Source organism: Microcaecilia unicolor, chromosome 7 (genome assembly GCF_901765095.1).
Source record: "Microcaecilia unicolor chromosome 7, aMicUni1.1, whole genome shotgun sequence".
NCBI lineage: Eukaryota > Metazoa > Chordata > Amphibia > Gymnophiona > Siphonopidae > Microcaecilia > Microcaecilia unicolor.
In genome coordinates this window covers 307,875,734-307,900,497 of record NC_044037.1, presented here as the reverse complement: position 1 = coordinate 307,900,497, position 24,764 = coordinate 307,875,734, and the positions used below count along the sequence as shown (strand labels likewise).

The 24,764-nt window shown below is 44.7% G+C and overlaps 1 protein-coding gene across 1 annotated transcript in view; it reads left to right on the top strand.

Annotated features, from left to right (window-relative positions):
• Positions 1-10,692: 10,692 nt before the first annotated feature.
• DES (desmin) overlaps positions 10,693-24,764 on the top strand; it is a 38,210-nt gene continuing 24,138 nt past the window's right edge. Inside the window, exon 1 of the mRNA XM_030209118.1 lies at positions 10,693-11,314. Within this exon, the coding sequence (XP_030064978.1) occupies positions 10,779-11,314 (536 nt within the window). The 5' untranslated portion in view covers positions 10,693-10,778. The remainder of the gene's footprint in view (positions 11,315-24,764) is intronic.

Here is a 24,764-nt window from a genome sequence, read left to right as displayed (position 1 = left end):
AAATGGAATTATGGCCACCTTCAGAGGAAGTCTTCTGCCGACAGAACTTGGGGATCCTCATGAGCTAAAGTATTTATAATTTGAGGTGGGAGTAGGGCAGGGGCAGAAAAAGTGTTGTGCTAATCCATATTGGGCTTAGGCCCACCCAAAATTGGTTGTTTGGCCACACTACTGCTTGGGAGATGGGGTTTGGGTATGCTGGGGGAGGGACTAGAGAGTAGTGCTGGATCCGTGGTGGGAAGGAAGGGAAAGGAAAGGAGACCATGCTACAACCATTATTAAAAAAAAGAAAAAAAAAGTCTACTTTAAATCACTTTGAATATTGACCCTATAGTCACTATGTATATAGTATATTACTAGAGGAATTTTTGATTGCCACCAGAAGACTTGTAAATTTTTGGACTTCTGTAGTTCCCGGAATCCTGTGAGTCATTCTCTTTCCTCTAATCCTCTATCTCTGACCTGGATGGACTGGGGGGGGGGGGGGGGGGGGGGGGGGTGCTGCCAGCAGCCTGTGCTCCTTCCACAGATACACATTCCTAGAGGAAAAGGTGACGGGGCTGGAATAACATTCACTGGCTGATCTAGGTCTATTTATAGAGATTGGGAAATGAAGGAATGCATGAGCAGAGATACTTCCTCACTGCATAACTCTGCTACTGAACAGAAATCCCTGGAGCTTGGAGCTGTGATACTAAGAGGCTTATTTTCAAAGCACTTAGCCTCCCAAAGTTCCATAGAAACCTATGGAACTTAGCCTCCCAAAGTGCTTTGAAAATATGCCTCTGTGACTCTTAGGAGCAGGTGAAGGGAGTCCAGACTGCTTCTCCCATTCTGAACATTTGCTGTGAGTCAGTGATTTAGTAACGAGGCAACAGGTGCTTTAAGTTGCATATTTAGGAATGGAAGAGTTTCAGCTTTTCGACAAAACCATCACTACTCCTTCATTGAGCCTAAGACCCCCTAAACAAGGCAAGAACCAGAAATTCTTATCTCCTATCAGAAATACCCCATGTGGCAAACTCTATGCATAATACCAACATGCATCTGATCAGTTTCCTTTTATCTGGCTCAGTCTTGAAGTCATTGTCCCATTATGACCATCAAGTAACATTTTTGCATCCCAGTAAAATGACAAAAACATAGAGAGAGGTCCTATGAGAGGAACACATTAGAAGCCTGCTTCTCTCACATGCAAGATATATTTAGGGCAGGGGTACACAGCCTCTGATTCTAAGGGCTGCATCCCAGTCAGGTTTTCAGGATTTTGGCAATGAATCTACTCCCTCCAAACTACCCCTCCTCCCATTGTTCACTCACAGCTAATACTTGATCAACAATAGGAACCAAATCCAATTGGTGCTTTCTGAGAGAAAATGAAAGCTGGGAAGCTGAGAGGGTGAAAAGGAATTAGTGTGTGGCCTACAGTCATCTCTTTTTCTGTGTACCACCCTAAGTGTACTTACAAGAAGGGAGAGGAAGAGACAGAAAGGGTCACGAGTGAACATACTGGAATGAAGGGGAAGAGACAGAAGGGTCATGAGTTAACATACTGGAAGGGAAGAGGGGAACAGACAGAAGAGCCATGAGCAGACATACAAGATGAGAGGGGAAGAGACAGAAGTGAACATACTGGAATGAAGGGGAAGAGACAGAAGGGTCACTTGTGAACATACTGGAAGGGAAGAGACAGAAGAGCCATGAGCAAACGTACAAGATGGGAGGGAAAGAGACACAAGTGAACATACAGGAAGGAAGGAAGGAAGGAGAAGAGACAGGAATAGTCACAAATGAACATATAGGAAGAGAGGAGGGGAAGAGACAACAATAGTAATGACCATGAAGGCAGATCTTGTTAAGAGGTTATATGTGTGCGCTAAATGCAGAGCTCCTGGCTCTTAGAGAACAAGTCCAATCTCTGGAGAGTAGCATAGTAGACTTGGAGGAGCTGGAAATGCAGCAAGAACATAATATTAGCTCTTACCAGAAGAGTTCAAGGGGAGGGGGGAGGATTAGGATTATGGAGAGCTGGAGATGCATCAAGAGCAGAAGAAGAGCTCCTGCCAGAAGAGTTGGGGGGGGGGGGGGAGCAGGGGCATGAGGGTAACATGATCAAGAAGAGTCAGAGATACAATTTGAGCTTTTGCTCCACTCCCACTAAAATTATTTCATTCTGGGACCGGAGTTAAAAAGAGTTGGATGGCGTAAGAGATGAATCAGAAGTGGAACAAGAGCCTCCTCCCACAAATACCTGTTTTGAGGGTCTTGAGTGATGCTGAATGTGATTGAGGCTTGAACTGAATGTAGCCAGTCGACTGGTTGTCAGGGACAGAGGTGTTGGGCCAGGGGGAGTCATGCCCTATGTTCCTTGTGGGATTGGTGTGCCTTTCTGTTTCTAGTCCTATCTCCCTGTATTGTGTCTGTTTGGCCCTTGCTGAGCACAGCCTAGACAGCAGGGTCTGGTACATTAAATGTGATGGTCATGATATCCATGATTTGTGTTTCTTGGTTCTTGTGTCTCTCCTGAGTTTCCATTTGGCCATATTTCCTGGTTTCTTGTGTTCATGCTCCCCTGTTCTAGATCTGCTTCCGTTCCAGCTGGCTGTGTCTCATGTGTCCTTGGATTTCTAGTCAGGGCTCCTGCCTATGGATTATGCTTCATGCTAATCTGCCTACCCATGGACTGCTACAAAAGGGGTGAGAGAGGATAACTTGCTCAGTGCACCACAGTTCTGTATAATTTAACCTGTACAGAGTGATTAAACTGCCTGTGAACCTGTGATATGCATTGCTTATTACGAGCAGGAGGTTTGTTCATGTCTGCTGGTTCTAATTGCAAAATGGCTGCCAGGACCTCCTGTGGCAGTCTCGGCAGCCACTGTGATGGAGCAGCAGCACAAGGCAGGAATGAATGGGGTTTGTTCCTACTACTAATCATTTCTATAGCGCTACTAGACGTACGCAGCACTGTACACATTATCTGCAGGTAATTTCTCTGTCCCTAGAGGGCTCACAATCTAAGTTTTTGCACCTTGGGCAATGGAGGGTTAAGTGACTTGCCCAAAGTCACAAGGAACTGCAGTGGGAATTGAACCCAGTTCCCCAGGATCAAAGTCTGCTGCAGTAACCACTAGACTACTCCTCCACTAGCAACATTTCATCTAGAATCTCCAATAGGGAAAGGGAACTGGGACTTGATATACCGCCTTTCTGAGGTTTTTGCAACTACATTCAAAGTGGTTTACATATAATCAGGTACTTATTTTGTACCAGGGGAAATGGAGGGTTAAGTGACTTGCCTAGAGTCACAAGGAGCTGCATTGTGAATGAACCCAGTTCCCCAGAATCAAAGTCTGCTGCACTAACCACTAGGCTACTCCTCCACTAGCAACATTCCATGTAGAATCTCAAATAGGGAAAGAGAAATGGGACTTGATATACTGCCTTTCTACATAGTATATACAGTACCTGAGGCAATGGAAGGTTAAGTGACTTGCCCAAGGTCACAAGGAGCTGCAGTGGGAATTGAACCCAGGTTGCCAGGATCAAAGCTTGCTGTACTGCGTTAACCATAAGGCTATTCCTGTACTTGTGATTCCTAAGATGCCACTAGACTCCAGGCCATCCTAAGGTAGACCCGTGTGGGTGGGATGGGGGGGGGGGGGGGGAGGGAAGTGATTGTGGGGCCACCATTGGGGGGGGGCAGTTTGGGAGGGGGAATTTTTTGGTCGGGTCTGGGGGAGTTCCATTAACAGTTTCATTTTCTGCCGAAACTGAGTGACTAATTTCAGTTGCAGATTTGATTTCAGCAGAAACCGAAGATCCTGGGTTTGGTTGGGCTCTACATAAAACACAGTCCTATCTTTATCCAGTTTAACCTATCTGGTTAAGTGTTGAATATTGCACTTAACCAGTTAAGTATTATCTGGTAGTGTATAACCAGATATTAAACTCTGGTGCCCATACATGGCCCAGCACTGAATATCTGGGGAATCTGCTGGTGGCAGCCAAAAAACACTGACCACCGCTAGCTGAATATTGATCCCTATCAGGCTTATTTTCGAAAGAGAAGGGCGCCCATCTTTCGACACAAATCGGGAGATGGGCGTCCTTCTCTCAGGGTCGCCCAAATCAGCATAATCGAAAACCAATTTTGGGCGTCCCCAACTGCTTCCTGTTGCGGGGACGACCAAAGTTCCCGGGGGTGTGTCGGAGGCGTAGCAAAGGCGGGACTGGGGACTTTACTTGGTCCATTTTTTCTTACGACCAAGCCTCAAAAAGGTGCCCGAACTGACCAGATGACCACCAGAGGGAATCAGGGATGACCTCCCCTTACTCCCCCAGTGATCACTACCTCCTTCCCACCCTAAAAAAAAACCTTTTTAAATATTTTTTGCCAACCTCTATACCAGCCTCAAATGTCATATCCAGCTCCATGACAGCAGTATGCAGGTTCCTGGAGCATTTTTAGTGGGTGCAGTGCACTTCAGGCAGGCGGACCCAGGCCCTTCCCCCCCCCCCTACCTGTTACACTTGTGTTGGTAAATGTAAGCCCTTCAAAACCCACCAGAAACCCACTGTACCCACATGTAGTTGCCCCCCTTCACCCCTTAGGGCTATGGTAGTGGTGTATAGTTGTGGGGAGTGGGTTTTGGGGGGGGAGGTTGGGCTGCTCAGCACCCAAAGTAAGGGAGCTATGCACCTGGGAACAATTTGTGAAGTCCAGTGCAGTGCCCCCTAGGGTGCCCGATTGGTGTCCTGGCATGTCAGGGGGACCAGTGCACTAGGAATGCTGGCTCCTCCCACAACAAAATGGCTTGGATTTGGTCATTTCTGAGATGGGTGTCCTCAGTGTCCATTATCGGCGAAAATCGGGGATGACCATCTCTAAGGTCAACCTAAATTTCGTAATTTGGGCTTCCCCAACTGTATTATCGAAATGAATGATGGACGTCCATCTTGTTTCGATAATATGGGATCCCCCGCCCCTTCGCCGGGACATCCTGCGAGGACGTCCTCAGGAAAACTTGGGCGCCCCTTTCGATTATGCCCCTCCACGTGATTTTTGTAAATGACAACAGATAATGACCTATATGGTCCATAAGAACAGCCATCCTGGGTCAAACCAATGATCCATCCATATATCAGTATCCTGTTTCCAACAGTGGCCAACCCAGATCACAAGTACCTGGCAGAAACACACAATTAGTAGTAACATTCCATGCTACCAATCCCAGGGCAAGCAGTGGCTTCCCCCATGCCTATCTCAATGGCAAACTATGGACTTTCCCTCCAGGAATTTGTCCAAATCTTTTTTAAACCCAGATACGCTAACCGCTGATACCACATCCTCCAGCAATGAGTTCTAGTCTGCCCAACAAGGTGACCAGAGTTCTACCTACAATTGTTTATAAAATGTGAGGGTCTTTTAAGGTTTGCTTTGATTTAATCTATTTAGTGATTCTCAGTGTTTATTCTCTGGTTTTTTTTTTTTTTTTTAATTCTGGCACTATTTTTGTCCCCACCTCTTCCAGCAGGAGAGTATTCTAGGCATCCACCACTCTCCGTGAAAAAGCATTTCCTGATGTTACTCCTAAGTCAACCCCTCCTGGACAACCTCAATTTATGTCTAGTTCTTCTGATTCCCTGTCTCTAAAAATAATTTAGTGTGTACATGAATACCTTTTAAGTATTAAACATCATACTCTCCTATTCCTCCTTTCTTCTAGGGTAGACATATTCTGATCTTCAAGCCTCTTCTCACATGTCTTTTGGTGCAAACCCAATGCCATTATTGTCATTTTTCTCTGAACCTCTTCAAACAAATGTATTTTTATGTCCTTAGTGAGATACATACAGTCCACAAAAGCAGAATACACATCTTCTAATAGTTAAAAAGGCTTTTATTCTTGCCACTTTAAAACATAACCCAATGTGGCCACGTTTCACCTCTGTAGAAGCTGCGTCAGGGATTATCAACTATTAGGGTCCCAAAGGGCTCAAACACCTAATACTTGGTAGATGTAACAATGAAAACAGCTCAGCAGCTACCCCTCTGTGTCCCTATCATCCCTGTGTCCAACATTGCCCCTGTTGCCTGTCTAGCATTGCCCCTCTGTGTCCCTGTCCCAGTGCTCCTTCCATGTCCAGCACCTCTTCTCTCTTTCCCTATCTCCTTCCTCCCACCTGTGGGGCCAGTATCTCTCCTGCTCATCCCCTTCCTCCCACCTGTGGGGCAAGTATCTCTCCTCCTCTCTTCCTTCTTGCTCCCCCCTACAGTCCAGTGTCTTTCCCCTCTCCTCCACTCCATCTCAGTCTCTCTCTCTCCCCCTTCCACCTCCTCCTCCAGTGTCTTTCCCCCTCTCTTCCTCTCCTCCAATCAATCTCAGACTTCTCCCCCCCCACCTCCCCTCTCTTCCTTTCCTCCATTACAGTCACTCTGCCTCTCTCTCTCATCCTTCTCGCCATCTTGCCTCCAGTGTTTCTTCCTCTCCTCCAGTCTAGCCAGTCAGTCTCTCTCTCACTCCCCCTCCTTCCCACAGATCCTGCTGGGAGAGAGTGAGAGGGACAGACGCTGCATTGGGGGCAGGATGAGAGAGAGACGCTGGATCAGACGTAATGGAGGAGGAAAGAAGTGCTGGATCCAAGGAGCAGCCCTGGTTTGGTGAGCCTCTTATACCTGGTGCCTATGCTTGCAGAGAATTACAGTTCTCAAGGGCCAATGCATAGAATTCCCTGGAGAGAACCGCTTGCTATTTCCAGCTCGGTAAAAGTTACTGAGGTGGAAATAGCGAGCGATTCCCAAAGGAAATTACATGCAAATGAGTGCTCGCAAAAACAGCAACCAGTTCAGTAGGGGAAAGCTAGCCGGTAAGCAGTGCATGCGCAGAACAGTGTATGCTACCCATGGCTTTCGTACACGCATACAAGTTTTTGAAAGTGCGCTTCTGGTCTGAACTTTGGTCATTCTCTGCTGTTAAGGGAAGGCAGGTTTCCTGGAATCCCACCTTCTTGCTGGCATCGGGCCCTCTGTCGTAACCTAGAAATAAGCTAAGAAAGATGTGCTGCCCAATAGGACTGCTGCGATTGCTGACTGCCAAGGCTGCAGTGCCCCAAGAATGCCAAGTACAGGTTTGCTATGACTTTTCCCTTGCCATGTCTTTGAAAGACCAGTCCTTCCTCATCTCTACAGCCTTCCATATTCCAATTCATTCCTAGTGCCAGCAGGTAATGCTGCCAAAAGTCCAGATGGCAAGTAACAAACACGCACCCAGTAGCTGGGATCACCGAGTGGGCGGGACTTCCGATTAACTGGAGGCAGAAGAGTGACAGTTTGGAACACACAAAATCAAAGTACAGTTTGGATTAAAGCAGAGTAGATAGGTATAGATACCATTCTGAGCTTTTATGTGGCCATGGGTTGCATTATTTTGGGAGGGGGGGGGTCCTCTATACAGCAGATTGGAAGGCTCTAGCACTGAAGAGGAACAAACAAATTAGAAGGGGCTGTAAATTCAAAAGGGGATCTCCCTAGACTGACTAGGCATGCTCCTTCTGTCCCTATGCTCAGCCTTGATCCCCTCCTCCCCACACTCTCTATTTCTCTGTCCTCTGTGCCCCTGCCTTGCCCCTCCCCAAGAACTTTACTTCATTCTTAAGATCCCCTCACCATCTCCTCCACCAACCCCCATTTTCCCCACCCTTTTTTCTAAATGCCTCCTCTCCTCACTAGACTCTCCCCCCCCCCCACTCTCATCCCCCCAAATTATCAAGAACCACAGCAAGAACCATATTCTATAAACAGTACTGAAAAATTGGCACCGAAAAAAGCACTAATGACGCTATTATATAAACTTATTGTTGGGATCAGCGCCTAACTTTAGACGTGAAGATTTACACCTGTTAAACCCTGGTATATATCCTCTGCTCAGTGTGGTGCGGTGGCTAAGAAAGCAAATCGAATGTTAGATATTATTAGGAAAGGAATGGAAAACAAAAATGAGGATGTTATAATGCCTTTGTATCGCTCCATGCTGCGACAGCACCTTGAATATTGTGTTCAATTCTGGTCACCTTATCTCAAAAAAGATATAGTGGAATTAGAAAAGGTGCAGAGAAGGGCGATGAAATTGATAAAGGGGATGGGACGACTTCCCTATGAGGAAAGGCTAAAGCGGCTAGGGCTCTTCAGCTTGGAGAAAAGGCGGCTGAGGGGAGATATGATAGAGGTCTATAAAATAATGAGTGGAGTTGAATGGGTAGATATGAAGCGTCTGTTTACTCTTTCCAAAAATACTAGGACTAGGGAGCATGTGATGAAGCTACAATGTAGTACATTTAAAATGAATCGGAAAATTTTTCTTCACTCAACATGTAATTAAACTCTGGAATTCGTTGCCAGAGAATATGGTAAAGGCAGTTAGCTTAGCGGGGTTTTAAAAAAGGTCTGGACGGCTTCCTAAAGGAAAAGTCCATAGACCATTATTAAATTGACTTGGGGAAAATCCACTGCCTATTTCTGGGATAAGCAGCATAAAATGTATTGAACTTTTTCGGGATCTTTCCAGATATTTGTGACCTGGATTGGCCACTGTTGGAAACAGGATGCTGGGCTTGATGGACCTTTGGTCTGTCTCAGTGTGGCAATACTTATGTACTTATGTATTAGGCGAGGATCTCCCTTATTTTATAACAGTGCGCATGAATTGTAGAAATGCCCCTGATCTATCCCTGAGCCTCCCATGGCTGCGTCCCCTTTCTACAGCTGCGTGCAAAATTTATGTGTGAATCCCCACGGCTAAAAATGTGCACATAAATTTAAATTCATGCCAATTATCAGCACTAATTGGCTTATTAATCAGTTAAATTGCACACCCAAATTAGCAAGTGCCATTCATAGAATATCAGTGCAAATGCCATACACCAAGTCCCCTTGAAATAGAAACTTTGTCACAGAATTTTCTTTTGCTGTAGAATCTGCCTTTGATTTACTGCGGAAAACCGGGGGGGCTAAGAAATTAATGGCAGTTACCGTAATAAATTCATTCCCTCCATTTTGTGTGCTCTGTGTGTTTTGACTACTCTGTAAGCTCACTGAAGAGGGACAGTCTCTCACATGCACTGAATCCAGTAGTAGTAATCGACATTGTATCACTATTCCCAGGGTTCAAGGGGGCAGGAGCCATCTCCACACGTGTCAGGTCTGTGTTTCTAAATGGTGCTGACTGACCCTGGGCAGAGTGGGGGAGGGGAAAGCAGAAGGTAGAGCTGCCCTTTTTGGCGTTTGTATTTGGTGGAGGGGGTGTAAAACATTTTTTTGTGCACTATAACATAAAGAAACCACAGGAAGGGATGAACCCTGACACACCCCACTGGAGGAAGCACCTCACAAGCACAGCAAAAATGAACCTTCTCTAGCATTCTCCCTCCACCCTCAGCTCCCCAAGAATGCCCTCTTCCCCATTTCCACCCCAGCTTCCCAGAACACACTCTTCCCTTTTTCCACTCCCAGACTATAGTGAGCATTCTGCCCCCCCCCCCCCCTTACTGCCTAGACCCCAGACAGCATTCCCACCCTTTCATCCCCAACCCCCTCCCCCCCAGTGAAGTACATAAGTATTGCCACACTGGGACAGACCAAAGGTCCATCAAGCCCAGCAACCTGTTTCCAACAATGGCCAATCCAGGTCACAAATATCTGGAAAGATCCCGAAAAAGTACAAAACATTTTATGCTGTTTATCCTAGAAATAAGCAGCGGATTTTCCCCAAGTCCATTTAATAACGGTCTATGGACTTTTCCTTTAGGAAGCCGTCCAAACCTTTTTTTAAACTCCGCTAAGCTAACCGCCTTTACCACATTCTCTTGCAATGAATTCCAGAGTTTAATTACACGTTGAGTGAAGACAAATTTTCTCCGATTCGTTTTAAGTGAAGAACTCTCACTACTCACTGCATCTTTTCGGAGCCAGGAGTTTGCTTTCACAGGGGAAGGAGGGCACTGACATGTAGCAGTGGTTCATGATGACACCTCTTCTGAGAGACAAAGTATATGACTTTGGAGTTGTCAATGCTCAGGGTCAGCTGATACCACCAGCACCCACCGATGCCACTTCATACCTATATGGGCTAATGCAGCGCGTGAAACTGCTCTAATTTTCCTTTTTCTGCACAGGGCCCAGCCAGAATCTGGACTAAGGTACATCTGAGACACTCCCTTCACCCCCCCTCCCCCCCAAAAAAAGCCTTTGGAACCTTGGCAAGTGCCAAATTTGCCTGTGTCTTAATCCAGCCCTGCTTACAAGAAGAAACAGGGATGAAAGTGGTGATAGCAGCGCTCAGTGAGGGACAGAGAGATGAGGCTGGTGATGGCAGTTCTCAGTGCACTGCAGTGATGGTGCTCCAGTAAGGTACAGAACTGGTTCTACTTTTGACACCTCTGAACTACAGCACAGACAGGAGGCCAGAGATGCTCACCGCGGCAGATGGAATGTATAAAGTCTTGTGGCACTGCCATGCACTCTTTCCCTATTTTTTCTCTCTCCAACAAATCTCCCAGCTGTTGAAACAATCAGATGTTAGGTCTGACTGAGGCTGAAGGAATTTGGGCCTGAGAAAAGCTGGAAACTGGGGGAGGGCAGAGAAAGGAGGAGGGATGTCTGATGTCAGAAGCTCTTCAAATAGCCCTTCAAAGTGCTCAGCTCTTTCTCACTTCACTCTAGCTCAGAATCGCTCAGCAGCTGCAACTTCCTTCTCAGAACCAGAACCAAAACCAGAACCATGAGCCAGTCCTACTCGTCCAGCCAGCGGATGTCCTCCTACAGCAGAACCTTTGGTGGAGGCTCTCCTACTTTTCCCAGAACTTCATTTGGGTCCAAAGGAGGTTCTGGAAGCTCCCGATCTTCCAGGGTCTACCAAGTCTCCAGGACCTCCGCAATCCCCACCCTGTCAAGTTTCAGGAGCACTAGAGTTGCCCCGCTGAGAGTGTATACAGGGGAGGTGCTAGACTTCAGCCTGGCCGATGCCATGAACCAGGAATTCTTACAAACCAGGACCAATGAGAAGGTAGAGTTGCAGGAGCTGAATGATAGATTCGCCAACTACATCGAGAAGGTGCGCTTCTTGGAGCAGCAGAACCAGATCCTGGTGGCTGAGGTGAACCGGTTGAAGGGCAAGGAACCCACCCGCGTTGCTGAAATCTACGAGGATGAGTTGAGGGAGCTGAGAAGGCAGGTGGACATACTGACAAACCAGAGGTCTCGGGTGGAAGTGGAGAGGGACAACCTGGTTGATGACCTTCAGAAGCTAAAGCAGAGGTGAGAGGATAAGGCAGACACCTGGGTACACACACTTCCTTCACTGTCTCTCCTTATGCCCCACTCTCTTACACTGTAGCTCCTCATGTCCTTCTGACTCACATACATTCCCATTAGCTGTCTTTCACTTTCCTCTTTCATGTTTTCTCACCTCATGTGCCTGTGTCTCGCTTTCCCTTTGCTATGTCTTCATCTGTCTTTCACACCCTGTCTTTCTCTCTCACATATTTCCTCATCCCCCTCTCTTGCACACTCATCTCCCTCCTTCACGCTGTCTTCTTGTGTCCTTTTCTGCTTTTTCTTCTGCTTCTCCCCGTCTCAATTATTTACTCTTTCCTCTTTTCTTCTCTTGTTCCTTGTTGTCAGCTTTTCCTTTCCACTTGTGGGTTCTCAAGTCTCTGGGTAAGAGAAGTAGGCTGCTGCCGCGGGAGCAGAGAATGTAAAGTCTGCTTTCTGTTAGCTCCTGGTCATGTTTTGAGCTTCTAGAGCTTGTCCCCCTCTTGTAGTGCAGAACATAAGTTAGGAGATATGACTGAGTAGCTGTGTTGGTCAAATGCTAACCGACACACAACAGACAAAAATCAAACATGCGAGGGAGCAGAAAATGATCAAGGCTTCAGTTCTTGTTCATACATGTGTGTTAATTCAGTGCTGTCTCAGTTAATTATACAATAGTGTGCATAAGTACATAAACACTGCCACGCTGGGAAAAGACCAAAGGTCCATCAAGCCCAGCACTCTGTCTCCGACAGCGGCCAATCTAGGCCCCAAGAACCTGGCAAAATCCCCAAATTTAATAACGATCAATGGACTTTTCCTTCAGGAATCTCTCCAGACCCCCCTTTAAACTCAGCAAGGCCAGCTGTGTACTCCTAGGTATTCTCCGGGGACAGAGTTGTGATGTGTGTGTGTATTTCATATAATTCATTTGTTCATGCAGGTGAAAATTTGCGCATTGCTGGAGATAGGCCTCTATGCTGCCTTTATAAATAGGTGTCTTTCTGGAAATGTTTCTAGGTGCTTTTGATAAGAGTATCCCCTAAATTCCCAACTCCAGGGTTCTGGGAGGAGAACAGGTGTGCCTGGCAGAAATGGGCATCACAGTCCAGTTACAGAAGACTTGGTTGAGCAGTGGTTAAGACCGGCGTAGGTCTTTTCATGCTCCCAACATGCCTGGGTGGACAAGGCAAAAGCTTAGTGTAAGCTGGGTGTTCTCACAACCAATCATTTGGGAACTCAGAATGGGTCATGTGATTAGAGCCACTCTTTCTTAAAACACTCTCTCTCCTTCACCGCCTCTCCCCATCTCCTGTATCTCCCCCTCTTCTCCTGGCTCCCATTCCTCACAGTTTAAGCTCCCCTACTCCTTAGTTCATTTTAAAGGTGATAAATAGAAATAAAACCAAACAAACAGAAGGAGAAGAAGGTTGTACCTTTTTATTGGACCAATTTCATACATTTTTAGGTAGGTAATCAACCTGAAGAAGGCAGTTCTGCTTTGGAAACCTTGTCAAAACTATTAAAGGTATCAATGTATTTATTTTTAAAATTTTATTCTCTATTCTTTAAGTGGTACCACCAATGGGCCCAGTTCCTTCTGTGTCTCTTGCTCATGCTGGCTTTGCACTGGAGCTACAACCCCCCCTCCCCCCCAACAAAGTTCAGTGACCACTTTTGGGAAGACTTGATTTAAGAACGAGTGTGTGTGTGTGTGTGTGTGTGTGTGTGGGGGGGGGGGAGAGTGTCTTGCTATCTACTCGTGTAAGGAATATTTGGTCTCTTACGTGAGACAGCAAGCAATTGAATATGTTGGAATAAATTAGGCAGTTATTTGCATAAAAGGTGCTGTTTTAAAAGTAGTAGCATTTACGCATGATTGGCAGTTACATAAGTACCAGCCGTTATTCTAGAAACTGCCAGGGGTGGAGGTGTGGGTGGAGTCTGGGTGTGTCGTGCGGCCACTAACCCCAGCCATTGACCTGTTGTAGGTAGGGTGCCTAACGCTTGATGAGGCTGTGCGTTGGGATTGCATAATGGCAGGCACGTCCTTCAGCTGTGTCAGGTTTAAATGAGGGGTCAGTTTATAGACCATAATAGGTGTACACAGCACTGTACTGTCACACAACTGCTAGTCCCTGTTTCCTACAGCCTACACTTGAAGTGGCTCATATTCAGGTATTTCTCTGTCCCTGGAGGACTCACAATCTGTTTGCACCTGAAGTGGCTCATCCAAGATCACAGGCGGCAGCAGTGAGATTTGAACTGGGCTCCCCTGGTTCTTAGTCTGCTGTTCTAACAATTAAGATTATTCCTCCACTCGCTCACTTCTCTGTCTGCCTTAACCAGATTGTAAACTCTAGGAAGTACTTCATTCATGGTTCAGCAACTCTGCCATCACTTACTTTCTTGTAGAAATATTTCCATTTTCCAACAAGCTGGCAGGGGTTCTGGCACCTTAAACCAACTGTTCATTTAGCATCCCCCCTCCCCCATCTGCATTAGCCCTTCTCCACCCTACCCCATCTCTGCTTTGCTGCCCTTCCCCCTCCCCCAGTGGCATCAGCTTTATCCCCTTTGTCTGATGTTTCTCTCTCTCCCTTACCTGTGGTCCAGCATCTCCACCTCTCTCTCAAAACTCCACACCCCACATATCTTATAACGTCTTCCCTCTAGAAGTTGCCAGTGGTGGCAGAAATTTACACAAGCAGTCTGAAACCAGCCCCAGCGTCTTCCCTCTGCTGCATTCTGCCCCCTTTTCTGCATGGGCAGGATGCGGCTGAAAGAAGACCCGGGGGCTGCCCTCAGGCTGCTTATATGAATCACTGCCACTGGCAGCAACCTCTAGAGGGAAAGACAGGTTGTAAGGTACAAGGGGGGAGGGAAGTTAGAGAGGGTGCTAGAGAGAAATGGGAAATGCAGGACACAGGGGCAGAAGGGAGAGAGATGCTAGACATGTGGGGGGGGGGGGGGGGGGAGAGAGAGGGATGCAGAGGCTCCTGAAGTGGTGACCTCATCAGCAGGACTTTTTGGCACCCCTTTCGCCTCTTTTCACAGTCTCTAATGGCTGGGTCTAGCTGCTCCCATTATCCGTCCCATCATCAGCAATCAGTAGCAAAGCAGCTGATTCCTCCATCCACTCCAGGCTCTGTCAGGATATTTTTAGCTAAGTTCTGATGCCTGTTTATTCCAAGACCAGCGTTTGGGCTCACTGACCAGCTTGCTCTTTCTGGTACATGACAAGATACATATCCCTTTCTTGGCTGAGAATTTGTACTTGTGTTACTGAAGTAATACATGAAATAATTAAAATCAAAGGGAACAATTTCAGACTAGAAATAACAGTAAGATAAAGTTACAACACGCAGAAAGGATAGTAACAAGGATAATTCCCAGGTTCTGGTCCCTGATCAGATCACATTTCTCAGCTGGTGGGCAGGATACAATACATTTTGCTGCTCTTTCTCCTCTTTCCCACAGTTATACAGAGTTTCTCTTTACTCCTTCTGCTGTCAGGTACAATATATAACTTAGATTGTGAGTCCATTAGGGACAGTGCAAAGTACCTGAAATAGAAATTGTAAGCCGCATAGTCGCCTCAGGGATCGATTACGCTATATTAAGTGCTGAAAAATAAAAAAAACCAGGCTTAATTCAAACGACAGTTTTAAGCAACTTAAAAACTGCTGACTGCCCCAGCTGAATATCTATCCACTGCTTCCCCCATCTGCAGGCATGGACTGGCCTTTGGTGAATTGGGCATTCAACCTCTCTCCTCAGGAGGAAAAGAGCCAGCTAAGGAGTAGGGTAGCTCAGTCTGCTCCAGCCTCTTCCTCACCCCTTCCCTGCTATTCTCAGCAGGCAGCCTGGGAAGGAGGGGAGGGACTGGAGCAGGAAGGAGAGAGCTAACCTCTGAATGAGATTCTTTGCAAAAGCCCTATGTGTCTGGAAAGAGGATGGAGGGATGATGGCTGGGGTCATTCATGGGGGTGGACGGCAGGTAGCAGAAAGTGAAACATGGACCCCTCGCCCCAATCTGCATTGATTCTCAGGGTGAGCAGAAGTGAAAAGTTCCCAGGCGTCAGGGGGGGGGGGGGGGGGGTTGCAGAGAGGTAACTGGATAGGGAAGTGGTTTGGAGGGAGGGATTTTGATTCAGAATCTAATAAACACTAATACTGAAAATGTGAGTAGGCCTGGGGGGTCCATAAAAAGAAACGAGAGGCGGTTGAGAAGTTGTTTTGGACTTGTGGCAAATGGAGAAATGGAGGAGAGATAAGCAGTGAGATGTGTTTAGAAAGTGGATATGTGGGAGACGAGAGGGGGAAGAGATGCCATGCAAAGGGCTTTAGTACCAGGAGCTAGCAGTCCAGCAAATACTGATGGATTTGAGGGGGGGGGGGGGGGGAGGGAAGGAGAAGAGGATTTAAAGTGTGGAGCTTTGGGGTGAATGTGCAATGAAGATTATATGTTTGGCAGTAGAGAGAGCCAGCAGACATTGCCTGATAAACCCTTCCCTTCCTGAGAATGAAGTCTCATGTAAGGACTCATATTCTGCCTTTTCAATCTTTGCACCCTAAAAGTAGATGATAACCATCAAACTATTGAGACTAAAATGAAAGAAAGATGACTGGCACCCAGCTTCCTGTAACTCCCGGAGAGGCATTTCTAGAGGAAGGGGTGGACTGTGCCTTGCATGAGAAAGATGCCTCCTCTGATCCCGGCCGGTGACAAGGGATCATGGACATTACCTTGATGTGCCATAGGCACAGAGGCAGTGGTGAGGTCGTAGCTGGATAAGACATGGAAACACCATTGTTGCACATCGCTCTCCTTGGCCCCACAATGCCTCTCAGGCTCTTCCATGATGGATTTACTTAAAAAAGACCAAACTATTCAAATTAACCGTATTCTCAGACAAAATGTATACAAATTAATTCATGAATATTTATCATGACTATTCTGAAAATTCGACTCCAGATCGGAAAGCCACCGATCTAAACTAGTAATTCTCAACCCAGTCCTCGGGACTCAGTCAGGTTTTCTGAATACCCATGAGGAATATCATGAGAAATTTGAGTACAATGAAGGTTTATCTCATACATATTCATTACAGGTATCCTGAAAACCTGACAGGCTGGGTGTGTCTGAAGGACTGGGCTGAGACTCACTGCTAGCTTCATTCCTTACAGTAACACACTATGTGAGCAGCATTACCCGAAAAGGTGTGACGTGCTGTGTGGGTACAGGGTACCACCTGGGCAGAGAGGGCAAACTCTCTTCTGATAGCATCTCAATGAGATGCTGCCAAACATAAGCCATGGGGGTTTGGGGTGGTGGGTTTCTTCAGACATTGAGCTTCAGGTGAGGGTGGGGGAGAGGAAAGGGTTTCACAGTGACTCGGCTGCTGGAATTGATATTGAGAAAGCCATTGAGCAGTGAGATAACGGGGACCATACAGCCACTTACCTTACTAACAGGTGAAGGTTCAGCTGGTGGATGATGGCTGAATATTTCCCTGGTGTTAGCCTGGTATGATCAGTTGATATGGGTGTTGTGTGTACATGATTTGTGTTTTTTACATAATAGCAAACACTGCAGATTTTTTTCATTTTTAAAGAAGCTTCACTGGCTTCTGGTTAGGGCTTACATTATTTTTAAACTATGCTCTATGACATTTTTAATTCTTTATGGTTTCTCCCTGATATATTTAGGGGTATTTAATTCAATTATCAATTACGAACATTACTATTACTAATCGTTTTTATAGTGCTACTAAATGTACAGCATTGTACACCTTATCTGCAAGTACTTTACTTTGCCTCTAGAGGGCTCTTTGTACCTGGGGCAGTGGAGGGTCAAGTGACTTGGCTAAGGTCACAGGGAGCTGCAGTGGGAATTTAACCCAGGTTGCCAGGATCAAAGCCTGCTGCACTAACCATTAGGCCACTCCTCCAGTACTAGAGTGCCCCTTGTTTTGCAACTTCCAAGCCCGAAGGGTGTGTGAGTGGTGCATTTTCTTTTCAGTCCTCGCATTGGTGGGATTACTACCTTTAAATATTCGATATCTCACTATTGTTCATTTTAGAAAGCTCTCAAGATTTATTTTTATAATTTTGTTTTAATACACTGATCGTTTTTAGTCTGTTCTCTTAAATATTTGTATTTTCAGGGTTTGTCCTTCGGGGACACTGCAGTATAGAAACATGCAATGTAATGCAATGCAGTGCAGTGTCTGGGTACCTGTTATGTATGGTTGTTTGTGTACTAGTGTGTTCTCTGTGTCTTTTTATATGGTGCTGTGTACAGTATGTGTGTGCTGCTATTCTGTGAACTTATGGGTGTTGTATGTATTGGAAGAGGTGTGCATGTGGATTTGCGCTCTGTAGGAGTGTAGTGTGTACAGTGTATGTATGTATCTCAATTTGATTACATGCCTTATGCAAAATTTGACAAGGCATGTTATAAGAAAATAAAATTGTATAAAACAGCAGTATTCACATAAACTTTAAAATCTCAATCCCACTGTAAAACTATCAAAAACTACCTCCTAACTCCCAACCTGGCCAACCACCTCATTTGAAACAACCGTGTTTTCACCTGCTTATGACAATTCAAATAATTTGGCTCTTGTCAAATAACAAGAGCTAGTGTATTTTAATGAGATGTGTGTATGTGGCTGTGAAACGTTTGTGGTGTAGTCTGTAAGGTGTACTGGTGAGTTGTGCATTTTTTGGTGTTGTGTGTGAACGGGTGTGTTTTGTATGTACTGATGTGGTGTGTGTGTGTGTGTGTTTATAGGTATACTGTATGTGTGCTGATAAGGTGTGGATTTATGGGTATTACATGTGTACATGCCTGTTCTGTGTGTACACTGGTGTGAAGTGTGTGCTTACAGGTACTGGGTATGTGCATGCAACTGTTTATGTGTGTGTATGGTGTACTGGTGTAGTATGTGTATTTTTATGGGTGTGCTATGTATGTATGTGTGAGCTGTCTAAGGTGTACTGTGTGTGTGCTGGTGACGTGTAATTATGGGTATTATATGTGTGTGTGGCTGTGCTGTGTATATACTTGTGTAAAGTGTGTGTTTATGGGTGCTGTGTATGGTGTACTGGTGTGTTATGTGTGTGCTCTGGGTGTACATTTGAGCTGTGTATGTACCAGTGTATTACATGCATGCATCGGTCTGCTCTGTGTATGTGTGCATGTGTGTGTTTACATGTATACTGACACCATTTGTTTAGATACTAATGACTTTCATGCAATTCAAATTTTCATTGAGAAAATTCAGACCAATTCAGATTGGTTTGTGGCCAATAAATTGAAGCTAAACCCTGACAAATCCAGTGCACTCTTCTTTCAAAGACAGGGCTAAGTGTTTACTTCTCTTCCGAAACACATACCTGGTACTTCCCCTTCCTGTTGTACATTCGGTAAGGATCTTAGGTGTAGTCACTGATTCAGGTCTGACTTTTGCCGCTCAGATTTCCAAAATGTTTTTCAAACTGTGTCTGCTTCGTTCCATCCGACCATTACTTGATCGTATTGCTCTCTAAACTTTGATCCATGCTTTTTTGTCATTAGTTCCCTAAATTACTGTAATGCACTCTTGGCCTTTGAGTAAAAGACCTGCTATTAAACTACTTACCAGATCTAGGAAATATGATAATGTGACTCCCCTTATTGGCTTCCAATTGTTCACAGAATCATTTTTAAGATCTGACTTTGGTACATAAAGAGGGGCATAATCGAACATGAACGCCCATCTGCATGGACATCTATCTCCGAGAACGGGTACGTGAAGGGGCGGGACAGACCGTATTTTCAAAAAAGATGGGCGTCCATCTTTTTTTTTATAATACGGTTTGTGCCGGGCAAATGCATCGGATTTGTGCGGATTTGAGTTGGGCGATATCGTTTTGGAAACCGAAGGTGTCCAGCTCAAAAATGACCAAATCCAAGGCATTTGGTCATGGGAGGGGCCAGGAATCATAGTGCACTGGTCCCCCTCACATGCCAGGACACCAACCAGGCACCCTAGGGGGCACTTGTAACAATTAAAAAAAATTTAAAATACCTCCCAAGTCCATAGCTCCCTTCCCTTGTGTGCTGAACCCCCCAAATCCCCCCCCAAAACCCACTGTCCACAACTCTACACCATTACCATAGCACTTATGGCTTAAAGGGGTCACCTAGATGTGGGTACAGTGGGTTTTGGGGCGGTTTGGAGCGCTCCCATTTACCAGCACAAGTGTAACAGGTAGGGGGAGATGGGCCTGGGTCCACCTGCCTGAAGTCCGCTGCACCCACTAACAACTGCTCCAGGGACCTACATACTGCTGTGATGGAGCTGGGTATGACATTTCAGGCTGGCATACAGGCTAGAAAAAAGGTTTTAAAGGTCTTTTTTTTTTTTTGGTGGGAGTGGGTTAGTGACCACTGGGGGAGTCATCTGGTCATTTAGGGCACTTTTTTGGGACTTGTTTGTGGAAAAAAAAGGGTCAAAAAAAAGTGACCTAAATTTGCGGTAAAACGACCATTTTTTTCGATTATCAGCCGAAGGCGCCCATCTCTCCTTGGCTGATAACCACGCCCCAGTCCCGCCTTCACCATGCTTCTGACACACCCCTGTCAACTTTGGCCGTTTCCGCGACGGAGTGCAGTTGAAGGCGGCCAAAATCGGCTTTCAATTATACTGATTTGGGCGCCTTTGCGAGATGGGCGCCCATCTCCCGATTTGGGTCGAAATATGGGCGCCCATCACTTTCGAAAATAAGCTGGAAGATCTCTTACAGTGGCCAACCCTTTTATCTCTCTCATTTAATAAAACCTTATATATCATTTATTAAAATTTGCTAAATCTACCTTTATCACTAAAGCACATCAAGACAGAGTACAATAAAACAAGACAAAATAAAGTAAAATAGTCAGAAAAGAAAGTCAAAATCAGATAGGACAACAAGCGAGTCTTCTCTGGAGTAGCCCCCACACTCTGGAATGCATTGCCTGAAAGGTTGCGCTTAACACAAGACTGACTATCTCTACTTCAGGAAACAGGTGAAATCTTGGCTCTTCAACCAAGCCTTTAACAGAAGTAACTAACTTGTTAGTCTCACTCACACACACAAGGAGTGACTCAGGCTTCACATACTGCAGTGGGACATGTTTATCCAATCCTACCCTAGCTGAGATAATATTTAACCATTTCTCTGACCTCATGTGCAACTTTCTTTAAATCAATCACCTTACTTTCTAACTCTTCCTACTTTCTTACTCATCTATATGTTACACCTTTGCTTTACCCTTCACTATCAGTTATAATGTTCTAGTACATATTGTGTTAACATTGTAAGTAGTATACTGTGCCATACTTTGTATTGTTTTTGAATATTTTTACTGCTGTAATTGTCTATTGCTCATGCTTGATCTATTCTTACTAGACATCGCCGTGAGTGAATTCCTTGAAAAAGGCGGTAAATAAATCCTAATAAATAAAATAAAAAAAAATATCAAACACACAAGAAAAATCATTCAAACAAAATTAACAAAACTATGAAAATTATTTCGAGATGCTTTCTCATAAGTCACTACTTTAATAGCATCTGAAAGAGGCTCCTTTATGTTATCTGCTGAGAAAAGAAAGGGTTTCTGAATGCTGACTTTTCTTTATTTCCTTCTACAAAATTATTAACTTTATATTTCTCTTTTTTCTAATACCTATCATATTTTCATTATTGTAAAGCCGCTTAGAAGATATCACCCATAGGCGGGATATGAAAAAATAGAAACGTGAAACATATGTGAGCTGAGTATTTCACATATCATTTTATTGATTTACCAGCATAAAAATAATAAAAAGGTATATATAAAAGGTATATATATATATATAAAATCTTTTTACAACAATGGATCCCAAGGAATCCACCCCCCCATAACCCTGAGACAATCAATGATTTAAAATATTCTAACCAAGCAATACCCAAATTGCTGCTTTCCACTGGAATTTCAATTGGAGTGAAAACACGTATTTTCAGCTTCTTACAAAATAACATCAATTTAGTTTCCATTCTTAATTCCAGTGGTAACTTCTTCAATGTTCAGGATGCACAACACTGAATATTTTTGTTCTCCAGGCTGCTTTCTTAAAAGGGTAAAGGGTCATCAATTTGATATTCCACCTTTTTGTGGTACAACCAAAGCAGTTTAAATGTATTATATGCTGGTGCTTTCTCTGCACCCTGGTGGGATCACCATCTAAATATTGTACCTGGCGCAACAGAGGGTTAAGTGACTTGCCCAGGGTCACAAGGAGCTGCAGTGGGAATTGAACCTGGTTCCCCTGGTTCTCAGGACACTATACTAAACATTAGGCTACTCCACTTTCCCTACCTGGGATTTCCCAAAGGTTCCCTGTGACAATCTCAAAGACTGCTTAGGGACATAGAATTAAATCTTATCTTTTAAACACAATGGCTCCTAGTATTTAACACTTTCAGTTCCAAACAAGTAATCTAAACAAACATTAATTGGGAGCCAATGTAGTTTACACAACAGAGGGCGGGCCCTCTCCTGTTTCTTCCCACCCAAGAGGAACCTAGCCACAGCACTATGGATGATTTGAAGTTTCCTTTTATATTGGTCAACAAATCTACAATAGAACATTACAGTAATCTAATGTACTCAACAATAAAGATTGTACTATAGTGAGTAATGCATTTTTATCCAAAAACCTTCAGTTGACAGATACATTTTAAAAAAAGCATTTTTAGTTACCAAAACCATCTGTTCTCCTCCAATCCAATCAGGGTCCAAAATGACCCTCACTGACTCCACCCAAGGAATGTCCTGGTCCACAGTGGGCAGAGCAAACAAATCAACTTGCCTAATACCACTCAGCCCCATTGATATTAACCACTAAACCACTATCCATTAACCAGCTCCTAACCTCCTCCAAGCAAATATTCAACCTCTCCACTGCCTGACTTTTCTCTCCGATCAATAGTGTCATCAGCATACACACAGATCTCACAAACCAGACCTCCCAAGGGGTGCAAATACTTATTGAGCATCAGAAGAAAAAATTCCCCATTTTCAAAAATGTTTATCTGACCAATGACTTAAAAACCATACTCACAAATTACTCCCTTCTAAAAATAGAAGCAATCTACTTTACTACTGTGCCCTGAATCCCTATATTCCCACTTCTTCCTATTATTATTAGCATTTGTATAGCGCTACCAGACGCATGCAGCGCTGAACACCTGACACAGACAGTCCCTGCTCAATAGAGCTTACAATCTAAAATAACACAGACAGACAAGACAATTAAGGGTGAGGGAAGTACTGGGTGAAAAGGAACAAGTGGGAGGGCAAATGAGTAGTGGCTAGGAGCCAAAAGCAGCAGTGAAAAGGTGGGTTTTCAGCATAGATTTGAAAACAGGTAGAGATGGAGCTAGACGTATAGGTCCAGGAAGTCTATTCCAGGCATAAGGTGCCACGAGAGAAAAGGAGCGAAGCCTGGAGTTAGCAGTGGAGGAGAAGGAGGATGACAAGAGAGACTTGTCCAGTGAGCGGCGGTCACGGGGAGGAATGTAGGGAGAGATGAGAGTGGAGAGGTAATGGGGGGCTGCAGAATGGATGCATTTAAAGGTCAGTAAGAGAAGTTTGAACTGTATACGGAAGCGGACAGGGAGCCAGTGAAGTGACTTGAGGAGTGGGCTAATGTGGGTATAATGATTTTGGCGGAAAATAAGCCATGCTGCAGAATTTTGGACAGACTGGAGAGGAGAGAGATGGCTAAGCGGAAGACCAGTGAAACGTAAATTGCTATTGACAAATGGTGTTATATAGTAACTAAGTAAATGTAACTAATTACTGTACTTAAGTAAAAGTTTTATCACTTTTACTTGTAAAGAAGTACAGGATAACATTTGTGACTTTTACTTTTACTGAAGTAATAATTTCACTCATTTTTGCTACTTTTACTCAGTTACATCTGCTGCTTGTAGCTAAAAGTAAAAAGTAAAAGCAAAAGTGAGATGTAAATGATGATTCCTCGGTAAAACCAAATGAAACAGCAAACCTTGTCACACAAACATTAAATCATCTCATCTTAAATTTTGCTGTTCAGAGAATACAGCTTATGAGAACAGTGGAGTTGCCTGTGTTTGTTGAACTTGTTACTAGGCTCCAGACAAACAGAACAGTGATGAGTTGGGACACTTTGAAGAAGAGATAGAGCTGAAGCTGGTTGCAATTCTTGGTGAGCACACGTAAGTCTCTACATAAGTACATAAGTATTGCCATACTGGGAAAGACCAAAGGTCCATCGAGGCCAGCATCCTGTTTCCAACAGTGGCCAATCCAGGTCACAGATACCCAGCAAGATCCCAAAAAGTACAAAACATTTTATACTGCTTATCCCAGAAATAGTGGATTTTCCCTAAGTCCATTCAATAACGGTCTATGGACTTTTCCTTTAGGAAGCCGGCCAAACCTTTTTTAAACTCTGCTAAGCTAATTGCCTTTACCACATTCTCTGGCAACAAATTCCAGAGTTTAATTACACGTTGAGTGAAGAAAAATTTTCTCTGATTCGTTTTAAATTTACTACATTGTAGCTTCATCGCATGCCCCCTAGTCCTAGTATTTTTGGAAAGCGTGAACAGATGCTTCTATCACAACAGACTGCTGGTCACCCCATGGAAAATTTTGCACTGGGCTGACTGTCCACTGGATTGTTAGAGTCTTTAGACAGGAAGTCTCCTTATCAGGTGGATGTGAAGCGTCTGTTCACGCTTTCCAAAAATACTAGGACTAGGGGGCATGCGATGAAACTACAGTGTAGTAAATTTAAAACAAAAAGGAGAAAATTTTTCTTCACCCTACGCGTAATTAAACTCTGGAATTCGTTGCCGGAGGACGTAGTGAAGGCAGTTAGCTTGGCAGAGTTTAAAAAGGGGTTGGACGGTTTCCTAAAGGACAAGTCCATAGACCGGTACTAAATAGGCTTTGGAAAAATCCACAATTTCGGGAATAACTTGTATAAAATGTTTGTACGTTTGGGAAGCTTGCCAGGTGCCCTTGGCCTGGATTAGCCGCTGTCGTGGGCAGGATGCTGGGCTCGATGGACCTTTGGTCTTTTCCCAATATGGCATTACTTATGTACTTATGTAAGCCTCCAGGGGGGCAATGTTTCTTTAACACTATTAAGGAAAGAGCAGCACATGAGTTTTCAAAGGTGTACTGTGTATGTTGTATGTTAGTGACCTGTATATGTACTGGTGTGTTGTGCATGTATTTATGAGCTACGTATGGGGGTAGTGTGTACAATGTACTATGTATGTTGTATGTTGGTGAGTTGTGCATGTACCAGTGTTTTGTATGTGTTCATGGGTGTATTAGGTGTATACTGGTGTGTGTGTGTGTGTTGGGGGGAGGTATGTTTACAGG